The following is a 15,734-nucleotide window of genomic DNA, read 5'->3' as shown; positions in this document are numbered from 1 at the left end:
AATAATCCCCAACACCCACATTAATGGGCTCGTAATCTCAGAACTAGCACAAACTCCTTTCATCCAGTAATCTTTAACTGAGCTGTAGTAATAGTTAAAGAAGAAATCAGAGAACTGTGGTAGATTGTGAAGTCCCAACGTAGTAAGATACTAATCTGTCAATTTATTTGCACCATAATAGCTGAACTGAATTTATATACCGATATTAAAAGGAAGAGCATATGGTGAGAAAAAGTAATTGCACATTATTGAGGCAAATGTGAAAGGTACAATAAAAGGTGTTCTAACTGCCAAATTGAACTGGGCCCGTCTCTATTGTATTAAATTTAGTGGAAAAAAGTAAATACAACAATGCTTACAACAAAAATATGATTATCAGAAAGCTTACTAATTTACAGCTGACTTTTGATTCTAGAAATATATTGTACATAAAGAATGCCATCAACCCGTGTCTGGTCATAGAATTACAGACTCTTTCTGAAGTCCTTTAATTCAACAAACAGTAGTATACAACATAGAGCACCCTACTCCTGGCCATGAATGTACATAGGTTACGTTGGTCTGAGGTGAGGATGGCCTCATTTCTAAATTTTCTCTGTAGTTAGAAGAAACTAATGCCTACCTGAGCTTATCTGCAAAAAAAAAAAAAAAAAAAAAAAAAAAAAAAAAAGAAGGAAAATGTGGTTAAAGAGAAAAGTACATACAGAATCAAGTTAGAGTGTTGTCAACTGTACAATCCCCTCAAGAACAAGAATAATTCATCTTACCTTACTTGGATTTGCAGTACAGATGAAATCTCCCAACCCATCTTGAAGGTACCGCAACATGCCATCAACACAAGAGGTTTGAACCTTCCTTCCCATGAGTCTTTGGCAATGCACAGGGGTGGAAATTTCCATCAGCCAAATGCCTATCATTCGGTATATCTGTTCCAAAGCCTGATGTACTTGATATAATGTGGTTTGCATGTCGAGGGGATAAACTGGGAGAAAATTCAGGGTTGCAGCGAGATGACGGGCGCAAGGTTGCTGATTCTGTAGTTTCAGGATATGAACGGCTTGTTTCGCTGTCAGAATAACATTCATTTGCTCATCCCTGGGAAATCTTATTATGCAATATCAGACTCACTAGTAGTCAGGGAAGGACCACACTTACCCGTACATTGACTGCTTCCCTTTCACGTAAGAGTCGCTCCTAGAAGATCTAATTCGCTCACTTGGGCTGTATGCAGCACTCTGTTGATATTATTAGGAAATGTAAGTTCTTACTTACATGGAACTGTGATGGTTGAATAATTCACAGAAAAATGGTCCTTACAAGCTTGATTCCTTCAAATGCCTGTATGGAACCATGAAGACTGTAGTGATGTGAGTTTCGAATAAATTGATGCTCCAGTAACTTGTTTGCTGTTGGTCTGTCAGCGGGATTCCTACGAAAGCAACGCTGAAGAAAGTCCTTACCATCAGAGGACAGTGTCTCAGGTATTGGTGGATCCTTATTCAAAACCTTAAAAAGAGCAGCAGGCTGAGACAATTACAACAACAACAACAACAACAACAAACAAGCCTTAGTTAAACTATCAAACTGTGATAATTGCAAAAGGAAAAGTTCAAGCTTCAATTTCAGAAAGAGAGAGATATATCCCAATTCCCAAACACTATCATCTAATAAAGAGGTGAAAAAGAAAAAAAAAAAAGATGAGATCCTCATACTTTCAAGATCAAGAAAATCAAAGAGTTTGGATAAGATTTCAATTAGCATTTGACCAGCAGGTTCAACATTCAAAAGAATATAATATGTCCGGGATATTTTATATGAACAAATTATAATAAAATGGACTGATGCAGAAAGGTGTTTAAGCATGGTTTATGGTTTATTAAGGATGCAAACAATTAATAGCTCAGGTATTCATTAGCAAATGACAAAGGTCTCCCTGGCACCACCCCTCCAAAGCAGCAATTAATGTTGACAAAGAGGATTCTAATTACGAATGCTACTTAAATAACTATGTTGAGTAATTATAGTTTCTCTTTATGGACCATTTAAGACTTTATGGGTTCATTCCTATTCATAAGTAAGCAATCATCAGTATAGCATTCTGGTCTTTCATTAGTACGATTACATCCACTAAGAAGATAATCATTTTAATATTGTTTGAAATTGGTGAAGGTTCATAATAGAGTGTTCATCAGAAAATTACGTACTTGCACAACAATGCTCAGATGCATATAAAGGTACTTGCAGACAACTCAAAAGGAAATCATGACTCATTACCTCTTCAAGACCATTCCACGGATGCTTTCCAGTAAACATTTCGATGATGGTGCAACCCAAACTCCAAATGTCTACAGCTAGATCATAAGTGATTTCTTTATTCATTGTGGACTGCAACACCTGCAGTTAAAGAAAGTGCAAGGATCACTTAGAAAGTTAAAAAATGCTTATAAACGTTATAATTATACCAAATGGAGTTGAAACAACTGATGTATACTTAGATATACTGATAATTGGCCATGTAAGTTTGTGGATATGGACTAGCACCTCAAAATGCATGGACAGTGTCCAATTATGTTATGATCCAACCACGGAGGATCGACTTAGACGAGGCAAGTCAAGTCGAGTCAAGTCGAGTCTAGTGGTCTAATTGTTTATTATTTTAATATTAAATTTAAATGGATAATCTATATATGGATTCAATCAGCTAGGACTTACTCCTGTAAATAGGAGTGATTATAATTGTAGATTGTCTTTATTTTTGTAGGAGTAGATCTTAACCTAGGTTCATTTAAAGCACCAAAACCCTAGCCACTCTCTTCATCCACAAGCCACCTATCTTACGGTCGTCACCATCCTCCGACGAACGCCGCAACGTCAAAAATTTACCGATTTGCCCCGTTCTTATCTTCCTTCACTCTCTTATTTTTAACTTTTCATCTCTATCTCGGATTTACGTAAAACCAAATCTTTTTCATTAGATTCATAACTCCTAAATCTACCATCACAAAAACTCCGATAATTTTCTTACATCCAAATTAGTCCAGATCTAGTTCATAACAAATTTTAAGAACAGAACAAATAGGTGAAGTACAATAGTAGAGGGAAGGGAAAGGAGATAAGATAGCTAAGCATATCAACAGTAAGACGAACACAAGGAACAAAGTTCAACAGGATCCAACCATCACTTCTTTTGCTCACCGCCTTAGCGCCCATTGCAGGATACTCTAATATGGGTACACAACTACACGTGTTCAAGTGATCATATGGTGCGGAAACCAGACTAGATCATTGGTCAAACATCATGAGAGAGGGACTTTGAATTTGTTACGATTCGACCACATGAGTTAAATCGAGTCATGTCGAGTCGAGTCAAGTTAGTTAGTTAGCTTTATCTTATTGTTTTAAATTTCAAATAAATTGGATAATCTGCATGTGAGTCCGATCCGCTAGGACTCTAATCTTATAAATAAAAGTAGTCATGTGTTGATTAAGAGAGTCGTGGAATAATGATTAAATTAAATTATTTTATTATCTCGTTCTTATCTTTTACCATAGCCGTTAGATCGTTTTTATCTTTGTAGGAGTATATCATAGCAGTATAAGCATTCCAATCTTCTAAACCCTAGCCATCTTCCTCCACCAGTAGCCACCCTATCTTACGGCCATCCACCACCACCCTTGGCCGTCCCGTCCGCCACCCTTCGACGACCGCCGCAATGTCGGTTAATCACCGTTCTGCTCTATTTAGCCTTGCTCCACTATTTTATTAATATCTTTTCATCCAAATATCAAATTCTTATGAACTAGATCCATTAGAACCCTAATTTCTAAGGCTACCTCCATATAAATTTTCACAATTTTCTTATGTCCAGATCGATCCAGATCTGGTCCATAATATTGGTATCAGAGCCAATGTTCCTCAGACAATGGTTATCACGCGATCCAAGATAAATGAGGAAGGAGCGACCATAAAGGTCCAGGAACTCATCTCCGTTCTTGTGGGAGTTTCTTCGGCGCCCCCCTCCACCCCCAACAACTGTAGATAACGAGCCGTCAGCATAGGCAAAAGCATTTTTGTCGGAGAAGCCCCTAGCGGTGATCCCGACAACATCTTCCTCAGCCACGGTGGAAACTAGGGCCAAAAATCTAGCTTTACACCAATGGCTATCCAGCTGCTTTCGACCCCTGCCGCCACGTTCAGTACCTTCCATAAGACCCCCGCACCCGAGCCAGGCTGACGAAAGCTGCAGCAGAAGGCCGAAAGAGCATCTTCAACGACCCTCCTCACTACAGCAAAACTGCGGCCCGAGTCCGGTGTCCCAGTGACCACCGACGGCCATGGTCGGCTCGCACTGGCCGACTGCAAGACCATGGTGGCCATCACAGCCGTCGACAACCACTACATGGCCGAACCCGACGGCCACACTCGAGGCGATATTGCCTGAGCGAAGCCTCTCTGTCAAAATAAACGAGCTGCTCATGTTCGGCTCTAGCTCGGCTTGATTGTGGCTCAAAATTATATAAATAAAAATATATATTAATATCTTAATATACTCCTTTACTCTCCATTTTACACATGGCTAAAAGGACAAAACCCTCTTAAATCTCCATTCGACACATCTAAGAGTACAAAATCCTCTTAAATGCTTATACCTCTTTTTTCTTATGATATGACTGACCTAGCCTCCATTTTATTTTTCCTAGCCATCATTACTCATTCTCTCACTCGTCAATTCACTAATTCTCATTTCCCAAACACCACTAACTCTTTAAATAACCAACCGTTTATGAACAAAATAAAAAATGTTCTTCCTCTTAGTGGTGACTGATCGTCTTCCTCCTTCTCCGTTGACAAGCGTTGTCGTCACCTCCTCTTCCGCATTGGCAAGCTGCCACTGCCTCCTTCGTCGGCCTCCTTCTTTGGCAAGTCACCATCGAGCCCTAGTAGAGCTAGGACTAACGCAAGGAGATAGACTTTGGCATTGCTATGTCTTTAATAAAATAAGTCATTTATAATATTATCTAAAGATAAAAGACTAATGTACACTTTAATACGTATATTCAAACTAAAAATAACTAAAAATATGTATAAAAATCCTAAAAGATATATTAAAGGTGGGTCACAAGCATGAAGGGATGTGCCAAACAAGCACGTCCCATGCCGAATTGGTATCAGCCAAGGTTTCCAGTTTCGGCCGATCCCGAGTGGGATTGGTTTCGGCTGCGGTTTCGGCCGTTTCGGCCGATCCCGACCGAAACGGGTGGGAACGGGTCGGATCCGACCCGGGGGACATCAATAATTGATGTCCCCACCCCCCCACCTGCCTCTCTCCTTTTTCTCTCTCTCTCTTTCTCTCTTTTCCTCTCTTTCCTCTCTTTCTCTCTTTTCTTTCTTTCTCTCTTTCTCACGGATCTCTTACTCTCTTTCTCACCGGTGACTGAATAGTGAGTAGATCTCCATCTCTCCGGTGATCTCAACCTTCGGCGACGTTATCCGACGACCTCGATCTCTGGCGACCTTCGGTAAGTTTTTTTTTCAGTTTTTTTTTTCCATTGTGCAGCAGCTGCACCTGCATCTGCAGCAGGTGCTGCTGCAGTATGCTGCTGCTGCTAGTGCAGGTGCTGCTGCAGCATGCTGCTGCTGCTGCAGTAGAGAGTAGAGACTATATTTTATTTTAATTTTTATTTATGTTTTTTAGTTGCAGAGCTAAAATATCAATGGCTCCCAAAGGGAAGTCATATGATACCGACATTAGGTGGCAACATTGCAGCACTATTGGGCAAGATAAAAGACGTGTTAAATGCAACTGGTGTGGAAAGAAAATGAGTGGTGGTGTCAGCCGTTTGAAAGAACATTTAGCTAGAAGACAAGGAAATGTAGCAGCTTGCACTCAAGTGTCTTTGGAAGTTAAAAAGCAGATGTTGGCTCATTTAATTGGCAAAAAGAAGGATAAACAATCTGCACAACAAAGAGAGTCAATGATTCGTGAAGAATTGATGCATAATCCTGTACACATTGATGATGATAGTAGTGAGCAAAGTGAGGAGGATGAGGAGGATAGACAGATGAGGAGGGCAATGAAAGAGAGCAGAAATATGCATAGGGAAGAGGAAGAGATGAGAAGAAGCACTGGTGGTAACTTTCAGAGATCTAGATCAGTTAATATACGATGAGAGAGAGAATATGGGGGCAGCAGTTCTACCCATAGGACTTCTGGTGTTACAGCAGAGTCTGAAAATATTGGACCAATGGATACATATCTTCAAAAAAAAAGAGGTCGTACACAGACTTCAATCAAGACAGCTCTCAAAGGAATTAAAAATGCAAAGAAACACATTGGTAAAGCTATATCTAAATTTTTCTTCTACAACCATATTCCTTTCAATGTAGTTGATAGCCCTTACTATCACACTATGGTGGATGCTATACAATCAGTAGGGCCTGGTGTTCCCTCTCCTAGTTCAAATGATATTGCTACTAAATATCTTGACTCAGAGGTAGATAAACTTCATACTTATATTGAGACATTTAAACGGTATTGGAATGAATTTGGTTGTACACTGATGTGTGATGGGTGGAGTACACAAAACAGAAGAAATATAATTAATTTCTTAGTGTACTCTGGCATGGGGACAATATTTTTGAAATCTGTGGATGCTACTGCTCATTTCAAAAATGCAGATTATATTTGTCAGTTGATGGATGAGGTGGTACAAGAAATCGGTGAAAAAAGAGTAGTCCAAGTAGTTACTGATAATGTGGCAAATTATAAAGCTGCTGGAAATTTACTGATGATTAAAAGACCTCATTTATATTGGACGCCATGTGCTGCACATTGTATTGATCGATGTTAGAGGATATTGCAAAAGAGCCTCGAAATTGACATGGTCATATGTGAAGGTCGAGAGGTTAACAAATTTTATATATAACCATGGTTGGGTTCTTAATTTACTCGGGCGGATGATGGCGGTGGTAGGGAGATTATCGGGCCCTAAGTCACTAGATTTGCCACTCACTTTTTAGCCTTGGAGAGCATCATGCGCTACAAGGATGATATTATGCGGATATTTACATCACAGGAGTGGTCTATGAAAATTAAGAATATGAAACCTAAAGATAAATCTTTAGGTGAAACTTTGAAAAATATGGCTCTTGGAAATACATTTTGGGATAATATTACAATTGCTACCGCAGTATTTGAGCCTCTTGTCAAAGTATTAAGACTTGTAGACAGTGATGACAAGTCTGAGATGGGTTTCTTATATGAGGCAATAGACATAGCTAAAGAATTAATAAAAAAAAATGTGGGCCAAAGTTATAGGAAGTAGTGGAAGATGATTGATTCTAGATGGAACAAACAACTACATAGAGATATACACGCTGCTGGTAAGCATGCTTTTAAGTTTTAAGTTTTAATTTACTTTTATTTATGAATATTTAAAAATTTGAATGCTTACAATTTACAAATTTTAAATTTCTATAGGGTATTTTCTTAATCCAAGATTTCAATTCTCTAAAAATGTCAATAATGATAGTGAAGTTTTGTTGGGGGTTAGAAAGGTAATCAGCAAGCTTGAGCCCGATATTCATAAACAAATCCTGTGCGATAAAGAAGTGAGTTATGATTCAATTAAATAATTTTATTATTATTTGTTTCAAGTTTTAACTTTTAATATAATCAATAAGCTAATAATATATTTCTGATTTTAGATGGAGAGATATAGATTGAGAGCTGGGCAATTCAGTACTGCTAAAGTTGTTACAGCTATATCTCATAACACTCCAGCTGAATGGTGGTCTATTTATGGATGGGAGGAGGCACCAAATTTGACGCCAATAGCAAAGAAGATTTTAAGTCAAACTGTGTCTTCATCACAGTGTGAAAGAAATTGGACTACTTTTTCCTTAATCCACACAAAACACGTAACCGATTGACAATGGAAAGATTGGAGAAGTTAGTTTTTTGTCATTATAATATGAGATTGAGGGAGAGAAATTTAAGAAGAAAGGCAGAAAATGAACAACTGATTGATTTAAACCATGTTTTTGATGAAGAAGACCCCTTGACTCCATGGATCAGAGAAATAGAGGACAGGTTATTAGATAACAGAGATAACCCATGGTTAGATGAACTATTAGGAGAGACCACGACGAGGGCAGAGGCTGGTACGAGTAATTCAGCAGCGAGAGATAGTATACCTACTAGTACTAGTCATAGTCCTGATGATACATATGGTGGTGAGATCGTTCCATCTACATTTGTTAAGGAAAGTCAAGGAGGCATAAGGAGTGAAGACAGAGAAACTAAGGATATATATACATATCAGCGACGTCGTCATGAGATGCATTTTGGTTCCTATGATTATGGTACATCGAGTATTTATTGTTTGGAGCCATCACAAGATCCATATGCTAGTTATTATCCTCAGTATCCTCAGTATTCTCAGGCACAAGATCCAAATGCTGGTTATTATCCTCCTCAAACGCAAGTCACACAACAAGATCCATACAATATGACTAGTATGATGGAATCACTTTTTGGAGCATCAGGTCCCAGACATCAATATTTACAAACTTATGGTGATTATGATGATGAAGACTATAGAAATTTACGAGAACCAGCTCGGTATTCAACAAAGTTTTAAATTTTGAGTAAGTTAATACATTTTTTTAAGTTTTTAGACTTCATATGTGAGTAATTTTTGTTTTCTTATTTTTTGTCATTTTTTCTAAATTTTTCTGCATTTTTAAATAATATTTAGAATTTTATATAATTAAAAAATAGTCCGATCCGATACGAACGGCCGATACGGCCGATACGTATCGTTTTTCTGGACGGCCGATACCGATCCCGATCTCGATACTGGGAACCTTGGTATCAGCACACGAGCCTTTGGCACAACCATCCTTGATTCCATTACTTTTCCCTTAAGATACAATACTGGGCTATTTTTAATAGCTCAAAGAAACAGCTTTACCCTCCCTCCTCCTTGAAGTTATAGAAAATAAGAATGCGGGAAACATAGTAAGTATTACATGATATTATGATATAAGGAGTAAGAAGTAGTGAAGTACCTCGGGAGCCATCCAATATGATGTTCCCTTCAGTGAATGATCAGGTGCTGCGGCACTCAACTGAAGATAATATACATGTTAGTCATCACTGGTCTGAACAGTGGAGAAAAAAATTTGAGATTGAGTTTATGTTTATAATTTTCAGTCTCAGATAATCTTGGAAACAAATCAGTTAGCTACTCCTCTAATATGATGATCTGACAGCACAAAAACCAAAAAAATGTAACACCTGACATCAGGGATAAATAAAGAATGTTGAAAACCCATTTTGGGATCATCTCGGATATACCATTAACCAGAATAGATACCCTCACGTCTTGTTTATTGAATGGATTATCAATATCAAAAGGACTGGTTATTCATTAAAAATCTGTCATTAGGTCATCACAAAGAAGAGAGAAAGAAGGAATATGCGAGGAACAAACATTTGATATAGGACAAAATAGTTATGCTACTAAATTGATGTAGGATGAATATAGGAGGACAAAAGATTCAAGAAAGAAGATCAATTAAAAACAAAAAATTGACTAGAAAAGAGAGAGAAGAATAGAAGAGAAAATTGGTATCATACCTCTTTTTAAAAATTACTATGAGAAATCCCAAACAGACTCAAATTCCTAATTGGATTAAGTCAAAAGAGACCTTATCCATACAGGTACTAATAAACATAACCAAATACTAACTTATTGACCCAAAATTCCTCAATTGAGCCTAAAACAGGTCCAAATACAAAATTTACGAAAAACACAAGAATAGGTCAAATAAATGACGAAAATTGGAAAATTAATCAAAATAAATTGAATCCTAACTAAACTTGACTCAATAATGACAACTAAAGACCATTTATCAATTTTATAATCTAGAATATGCCATTGGCCTTTATGTTCATGCATCAACATACTTTGAGACCTTGTTTCCTCTAAAGGTAGAAAGATGATTCTTCAACATGAACAGATATTAAATTGTTAATTATTGCAGGAGGTTTTCCTTATCTTCTAGTTTTGAAGAACATAGAATGTGCATAAAAAGGTAGCAGGACATCTAAATTTGGTCGCCCTCCACAGTGCCTTAAACATTGTTCATTTGTCATCACAATTATTTTGCTATTGTCAATTATATCTAAAGTTTATTCTCACCAATTCTCTTAACTCAGACATAGACCTCAGTGTGCACAGAAAGTGAGCACAGGAACTTTATATAGAAAAGATACCTGGACATTGAACTATGGTGCTTTTCTGTAGCTTGAACAGTGTTTACACATTATTTATATTGAATCACATCTAAAGCCTAAAATTTTACCCTAACAAAATCTTGACCTCAGCTTTTAATTTCTAAGAATTTCAGCTGCAAATTCTGGAACATAATACATATATTTTATTTGGGCTCCCAAAAGCTTTCTCCTTAACTATTCAGTCTAACTGACATTCAAGAGTAATCCTTTAACATATGAAAGTCTACATGCATGTAGAACTATATTTGCTTACACTATAATGATTTGACAACATTCATATTATCAATCTTTAATATGAAGCTCAGAAGTCTGAGATAATAAATTCTGAAACATTAATAGTATATGCACATAATACATAAAAATGTATGCATGTATGGGCATGAAGAGATATAAATTCTATGTTAGGTATAAATATTAAATTTAGATTATAGCACACATGTTTAGTTGTATATATGGTATGTTTGTATATACATGATACATGGAGATGAGCATCCACCCAAAGAAGGATAACAAGAAAGTACTTCATGTAAAAGAATAGTTAGCCAGTGAAGAGTGACAAGTCAAAACCCACATGTTTTGCCATCCCAAAATCAGCCAGCTTAACAACGCCATTTACATCAACAAGCAAATTGGCTCCTTTAATATCCCTGCAAGAATCATTTACTATTTTTAGGGTACAAAAATCAAACCTTGAACTCAATATCCATGATAGAAACTCCTCTATGATTGGTAAGTACATATACATAGACACTCCAAGTGACTATCCCCTGTTATACAAGGAGTTTCAACACAGAGGTTTACAGAAGTCCAGTAAAGATGCTTATCAAACTGAGTACAAAATTATCACAATCACCGCATAAGATTCTCTTGCAGGTTAATATGGGACAAAGACAAAATGACGATTACACTAAGCTTTCTAATTTAATTATAGCTTTTAGGCACATGTCTATGATAAAAAGTTCGTAAAATTGATCTACTACCTTGAGCATTGGAACAGGAAAGCTCCTTGGAGGAAATAATTTTTAGCACACATAACCACAATTGGCACTCCACAGTATGACAACAATCACAGCAAGGAATGGATATTGAAGCTTAGGAGAACAGTAAAAACTGTAAAATGAGATGAACAAAATAGAGGTATCAATCCTATCAGTTTGATATCCTAATTAATATCAAGACACTCACAAATAGCTTAGGATGCATCATGCAAAGCAAAGAAAAAATCAGAAAGATGTTTTTCTTATCAATCATGAGCCCATAGACTAAAATATAATAAAGATGTATACAGATGGTTTTCATTCCAAACAAAGGCACATACCTATGCATTATCTTCTTGCTGTGCAAGTAATCCAGTCCATTAAGAATATGACGGGTGAAATTACGAACCACTGATTCTGTCATAGCTCCACAATGCTGACGAACATATTTATTCATTGAACCAGGATGAACATACTCTAGGTATATGAAAAAGCGATCATCAATCTGCAATAATGGAATAATGAATATTAAATTGGATTTGTCCAACATCAGATTTTTGAGAATATATGCAACAAAGAAGCTCACAATTTCACTCCCATAATACTGCACGATATTTTGATGCTTAAATTGGCTTAGAAATTTTATTTCCTGCAAAAATGATAAGTAGAATCAATTGATGAGTGTAAAACATCAGACGGCAGAAATAACTTTCAGACGACAAGCTAAAAGTAAACTGGTATCTATAAGCAAGAGAAAGGAAATCAGGAACCAAAAGATATTGACATTGGCACTGGGATAAGCAAGCTGTGAAAAAATATTGACTGGATCCAGGATAAAGTAATCTTAGATGTCCTATCTGTAGCACTTCATACAGGAAGGAAGATGCATGAAGGTAAGAAAACTACAGATACAGAAAAGGTTTAAAAAGTAAATCAGGAATGTCATATACAAAGTAATTAACAGTCAAAAAGATCAATATATTCTTTTGATCCTTTAGAAATATCTTTCCAAATTCACATGACTTCTAGACCTCTTTACTCTTCAAAGTATTGTAATGTTTGTGTTACCACTATTTTGGATCTACCAAATTAGCAATTCAGCAGCTTGTCTTCAGCCAACATTAATATCCTTTCACTAGCATGAAGGCATGATTATCAATTACTTCAGTCAGGAAGATCATACATGAACTAACCTGCTCTAACTGCTTTATACATTCAGCTGATTTGGGATCATCTGGGATGATATTGACTTCTTTCATTGCACATAAAGCTCCAGTATGCCTAATCAAGAAGACCAAGTGATCTAGTTCAAAAGAAAATCATAAATTGCCCCAACATTGAATCCAGTAAGCAGGACACATACACACCTATTGGTGGCTTCAAAGACATTCCCAAAGGTGCCACTCCCAATAGGTTTTCCTTTCTGCCATTGACCTGACATTGGGCATACTTCAGGTTTTGCTGCAGTCTGAGGAACAAAACATGATACTGTAGGAGCAGAAGCCCCTGGAGGGAGAGGCAGTGGATGAACATTCACATTCCCATTACTATCATGCCGCCCAGAATATCTTTCTGGAAACATCTTTGAATGCAGAGGTGACGGAGGTGCGCTGGAATAGTTTGATACTAACAAAGGACTCTTTCCTCCTGGACGACAACGGGGTGAAAGGTCAGGACTACCAATAAACTTTTCAGGTGAAGTTTGTAGGGAGAGAACTGTTATCCTATCTGTCGAAGAGATCTCCGGCGCTGACCAAACTTGATGCCGTTGAGTTGTCATGGTAGATGTGGAAAAGTCTACGTTACTCGATCTCCGAGGGCTACGAACAGGACTTGAAAGCCCACTGGATGGAGCACTTTTAGCAGGTACATTCAACCGAAAGGTCGCACTTTCAACTGAATCCATATCCTGTAACACTTTCCTATGATGTGTATAAGCAGATCCATTTGAAAATATATCTCTGTGCTCCGAGCTTCTGTGAACAGTCTGACGGGCCGACCTTCTGCAGTGACATATGTATGCATCAAGACATTTATGAGCTATCACGTTAGTGGCATAAAAAAACCAAGCAGTGCAATAAACAAAATTAAATAGGCTTTCTTTATTGCACTTCTAATAAAGAATTCTGAGAGTCAGAGTGAAAGGCAGGATACACCATTTTAATAAACAGCGCAGTCAAAGGTTAACATGCTTATGTTATAACAAAGTTCCCAGTGTCCTTAAACAGAGATTTCTAAATAATACCAAATATTAGATGACATCTCCAATTTAATCAACTCGTGGAAGAAAAAAAAAAAAAGGAGGAGGAAACCTCTTACCTCCGAAATAAGGATACCGACGAATCCTCCTCGCCCTCCGCTCTACTCGAAGCCCCTATCGGGGAAGGCAAGGGGAATCCGACCGAGCTCGAGGTCGACACACCGGATCCCAAGTCCCGACGCGACGAGGACGCGGCGTCGTCCGGCAAGGGGAGCGGCCAAGGCAGAAGTACAGGCGACGGCGTCGAGGACGACGACCTGGTCGCCTCGCAGCAGTCTAATTCGCTAGGGGATCTCGAAACTGGCGCCGAGCTGGAGCCGGCGCCGATGGCCAAGGCGGCGAGGTCGGTGCCGTCGCCGTGGCGGAGCTTGCGTTGGCGAGTGAGGCGGGGCTCGGAGTTGCGGCGGCTCCATAGGAGCTTGTTCTTAGGGTTATGGCGAGGAGAGGAGGATGTGGAAGAGGGCGAGGACGAGGAGGAATCGGTGCTCTTCCACCAACGCATCTTGATGCGGGTGGAGGAGGAGCATGGTATTAAAACTCCCTAGCTTTGGAAGGGAGAGCGAGAGAGGGGAATTTTTACCCAGACCTGACCTCAACAATAGAATAAGGGGAAGGGGAAAGAAACCCAAGATTGGAATTCAGGATGGATGGATCGAGGTAGGAGACGCCCCCCCTCCCCGCTTCTCCCCCTTTTCTCTTTTTATGTTCTTGTTTCTTTGTTAAGGGTCAACGTAGACCGCCACGAGGGAAAATGGGTTTGTCCGTTTGTCTATTTTATGGAGACGTTCTCATTCCGCACCCTGCATTACATGTTTATTATAGATAACACCCGCTTCCATTCTCCATTAAATCCCAAGGACGCCCCTCAAACTTGTTTATTAATATTTGCACCAACCACCCCGAGTTTTGAGTAGGGTGTAAACTGTCATAAGAAATAAATATCGAGGGGTCGAAGTGAAAACAATCCCATGTATTTCCGACCTCGCACATCGCGAGATATTTATTACCACATGGCTCACATGGGCCGCAGCCACACGGTTTCGGACGTGGCGGCGCTGGCGTGCCTGAGAATCTAACTAGATTTCTGCGCCAAACCATGGCAAGGTAGCGGATTTTATGCAGCCCAAATGTATGAATCTCTTTCATCGGATACATTGACTAGTAACACGTCCTTACGGTTGTAGGATATTCCTGCAAATATCCACGACGAGAACTAATGTCCTTGTTACATGTAATATAAACCAAAGATTCTTAGCAAATAAGGAACACTTTTTTATGCTAAGCCGAGTATAGAGCTAGTAGTATTAAAAGGTTTCAAAGATTTAACATAATCTATTTTTAGTCTAATTTAATGGATTAACTAACACTTTTGGCAGGCAGGACTTTATAATCCAAATTAAAGAAATACAATATACTTTCTCTTTGTCGAATTTGGTAGATAGATAAGATGACGTTGTTACTTAAAACTCCCCAAAGTCAATTGACTCGAGCATACTTGACACGCACAATTGTCAACCGTGGAAGTTTCGACGAATGGTATACATACAACTTAACAAAATGAGTAAGTCAAAGTACTCATTTCAAGTCTGAATATAAGATGCATCCAAAATGGTGGAAAGAGAAATGATAGAATTACAAGCTCCTTCGCAGAACCACCTTTAGCAAAAATAACGAGTTTAATCCCTTTATAAAACACTAATCTTTTAGAGATCTCTTCTGCTGATATTAGAAAACTAGAGGGATGTAACAACAGACTGACTCTATAACTGGGAGTATCTGGCCGATTGAAGCTGTTCGGGGGAAGCACTTGTTTCCTTTCTACTTCGCTTTTGACTTTTAAAGTTCCCAAAAGTAAAAAAAAAAGAACTATTATTCTGATGGGAAACACACAAATAAAAAAGAACTGGAAGATATCCCGGAGCGTAAGGCAAGGGTATGGGCCGAGTCAAATAAGGAAGCAATCGTCTACGTTGCTGAACGGCTCACCCTTCAGCTGTTGAGTTTCTTGTGATGGACGACGAGAGTGTGTGAGACTCCGGAGAACAAGTCCAATTCTCTGGATTTGAACTTCCAGATATAGAAAGAAAATCTTGGTAAGAGAAAATTCAGCCGGTGGCAGTATAATATGCATTGATTAATGTGCTGGCACACACAAGTATATTTTCAAAGAGAAATAGGGCAAGAATTTCTCAA

At 38.3% G+C, this 15,734-nt stretch overlaps 1 protein-coding gene across 2 annotated transcripts; it reads right to left on the bottom strand.

Annotated features, from left to right (window-relative positions):
• Nucleotides 1-279: 279 nt before the first annotated feature.
• Nucleotides 280-14,284, bottom strand: LOC140784792 (mitogen-activated protein kinase kinase kinase 5-like). 2 transcript variants are annotated; one of them, XM_073132345.1, is made up of 12 exons: nt 13,601-14,284; nt 12,649-13,284; nt 12,475-12,562; nt 11,868-11,930; nt 11,623-11,786; nt 10,876-10,951; nt 9,074-9,133; nt 2,275-2,394; nt 1,318-1,524; nt 1,156-1,235; nt 768-1,066; nt 280-632 (listed from the first exon to the last, which is right to left on the bottom strand). In XM_073132345.1, exons 1-11 carry the CDS (start codon nt 14,041-14,043, stop codon nt 832-834), a joined length of 2,172 nt encoding a protein of 723 aa, XP_072988446.1. In that variant the 5' UTR covers nt 14,044-14,284; the 3' UTR covers nt 280-632; nt 768-831. The 2 variants fall into 2 exon arrangements, with proteins under 2 accessions (XP_072988446.1, XP_072988447.1); XM_073132346.1 differs by lacking the exon at nt 9,074-9,133 and having other exon boundaries at nt 13,601-14,282.
• Nucleotides 14,285-15,734: the final 1,450 nt, after the last annotated feature.

This window comes from Typha latifolia, chromosome 3 (assembly GCF_019914945.1).
Source record: "Typha latifolia isolate L0001 chromosome 3, TyphaL0001v2, whole genome shotgun sequence".
NCBI lineage: Eukaryota > Viridiplantae > Streptophyta > Magnoliopsida > Poales > Typhaceae > Typha > Typha latifolia.
Note: the sequence above shows the minus strand (reverse complement) of the source record. Positions and strands in the feature narration are given on the sequence as shown.

Bases quoted from the DNA above. Each gene is read 5' to 3' on its own strand.
- LOC140784792 (XM_073132345.1), bottom strand. From the start codon at position 14,043: ATGCGTTGGTGGAAGAGCACCGATTCCTCCTCGTCCTCGCCCTCTTCC. The intron at 10,952-11,622 runs GTATGTGCCTTT...TGATTCTTGCAG, and splicing joins AGCAAGAAGATAATGCATAG to GGATATTAAAGGAGCCAATT. The intron at 1,067-1,155 runs GTAAGTGTGGTC...TTATTCTGACAG, and splicing joins GGGAAGCAGTCAATGTACGG to CGAAACAAGCCGTTCATATC.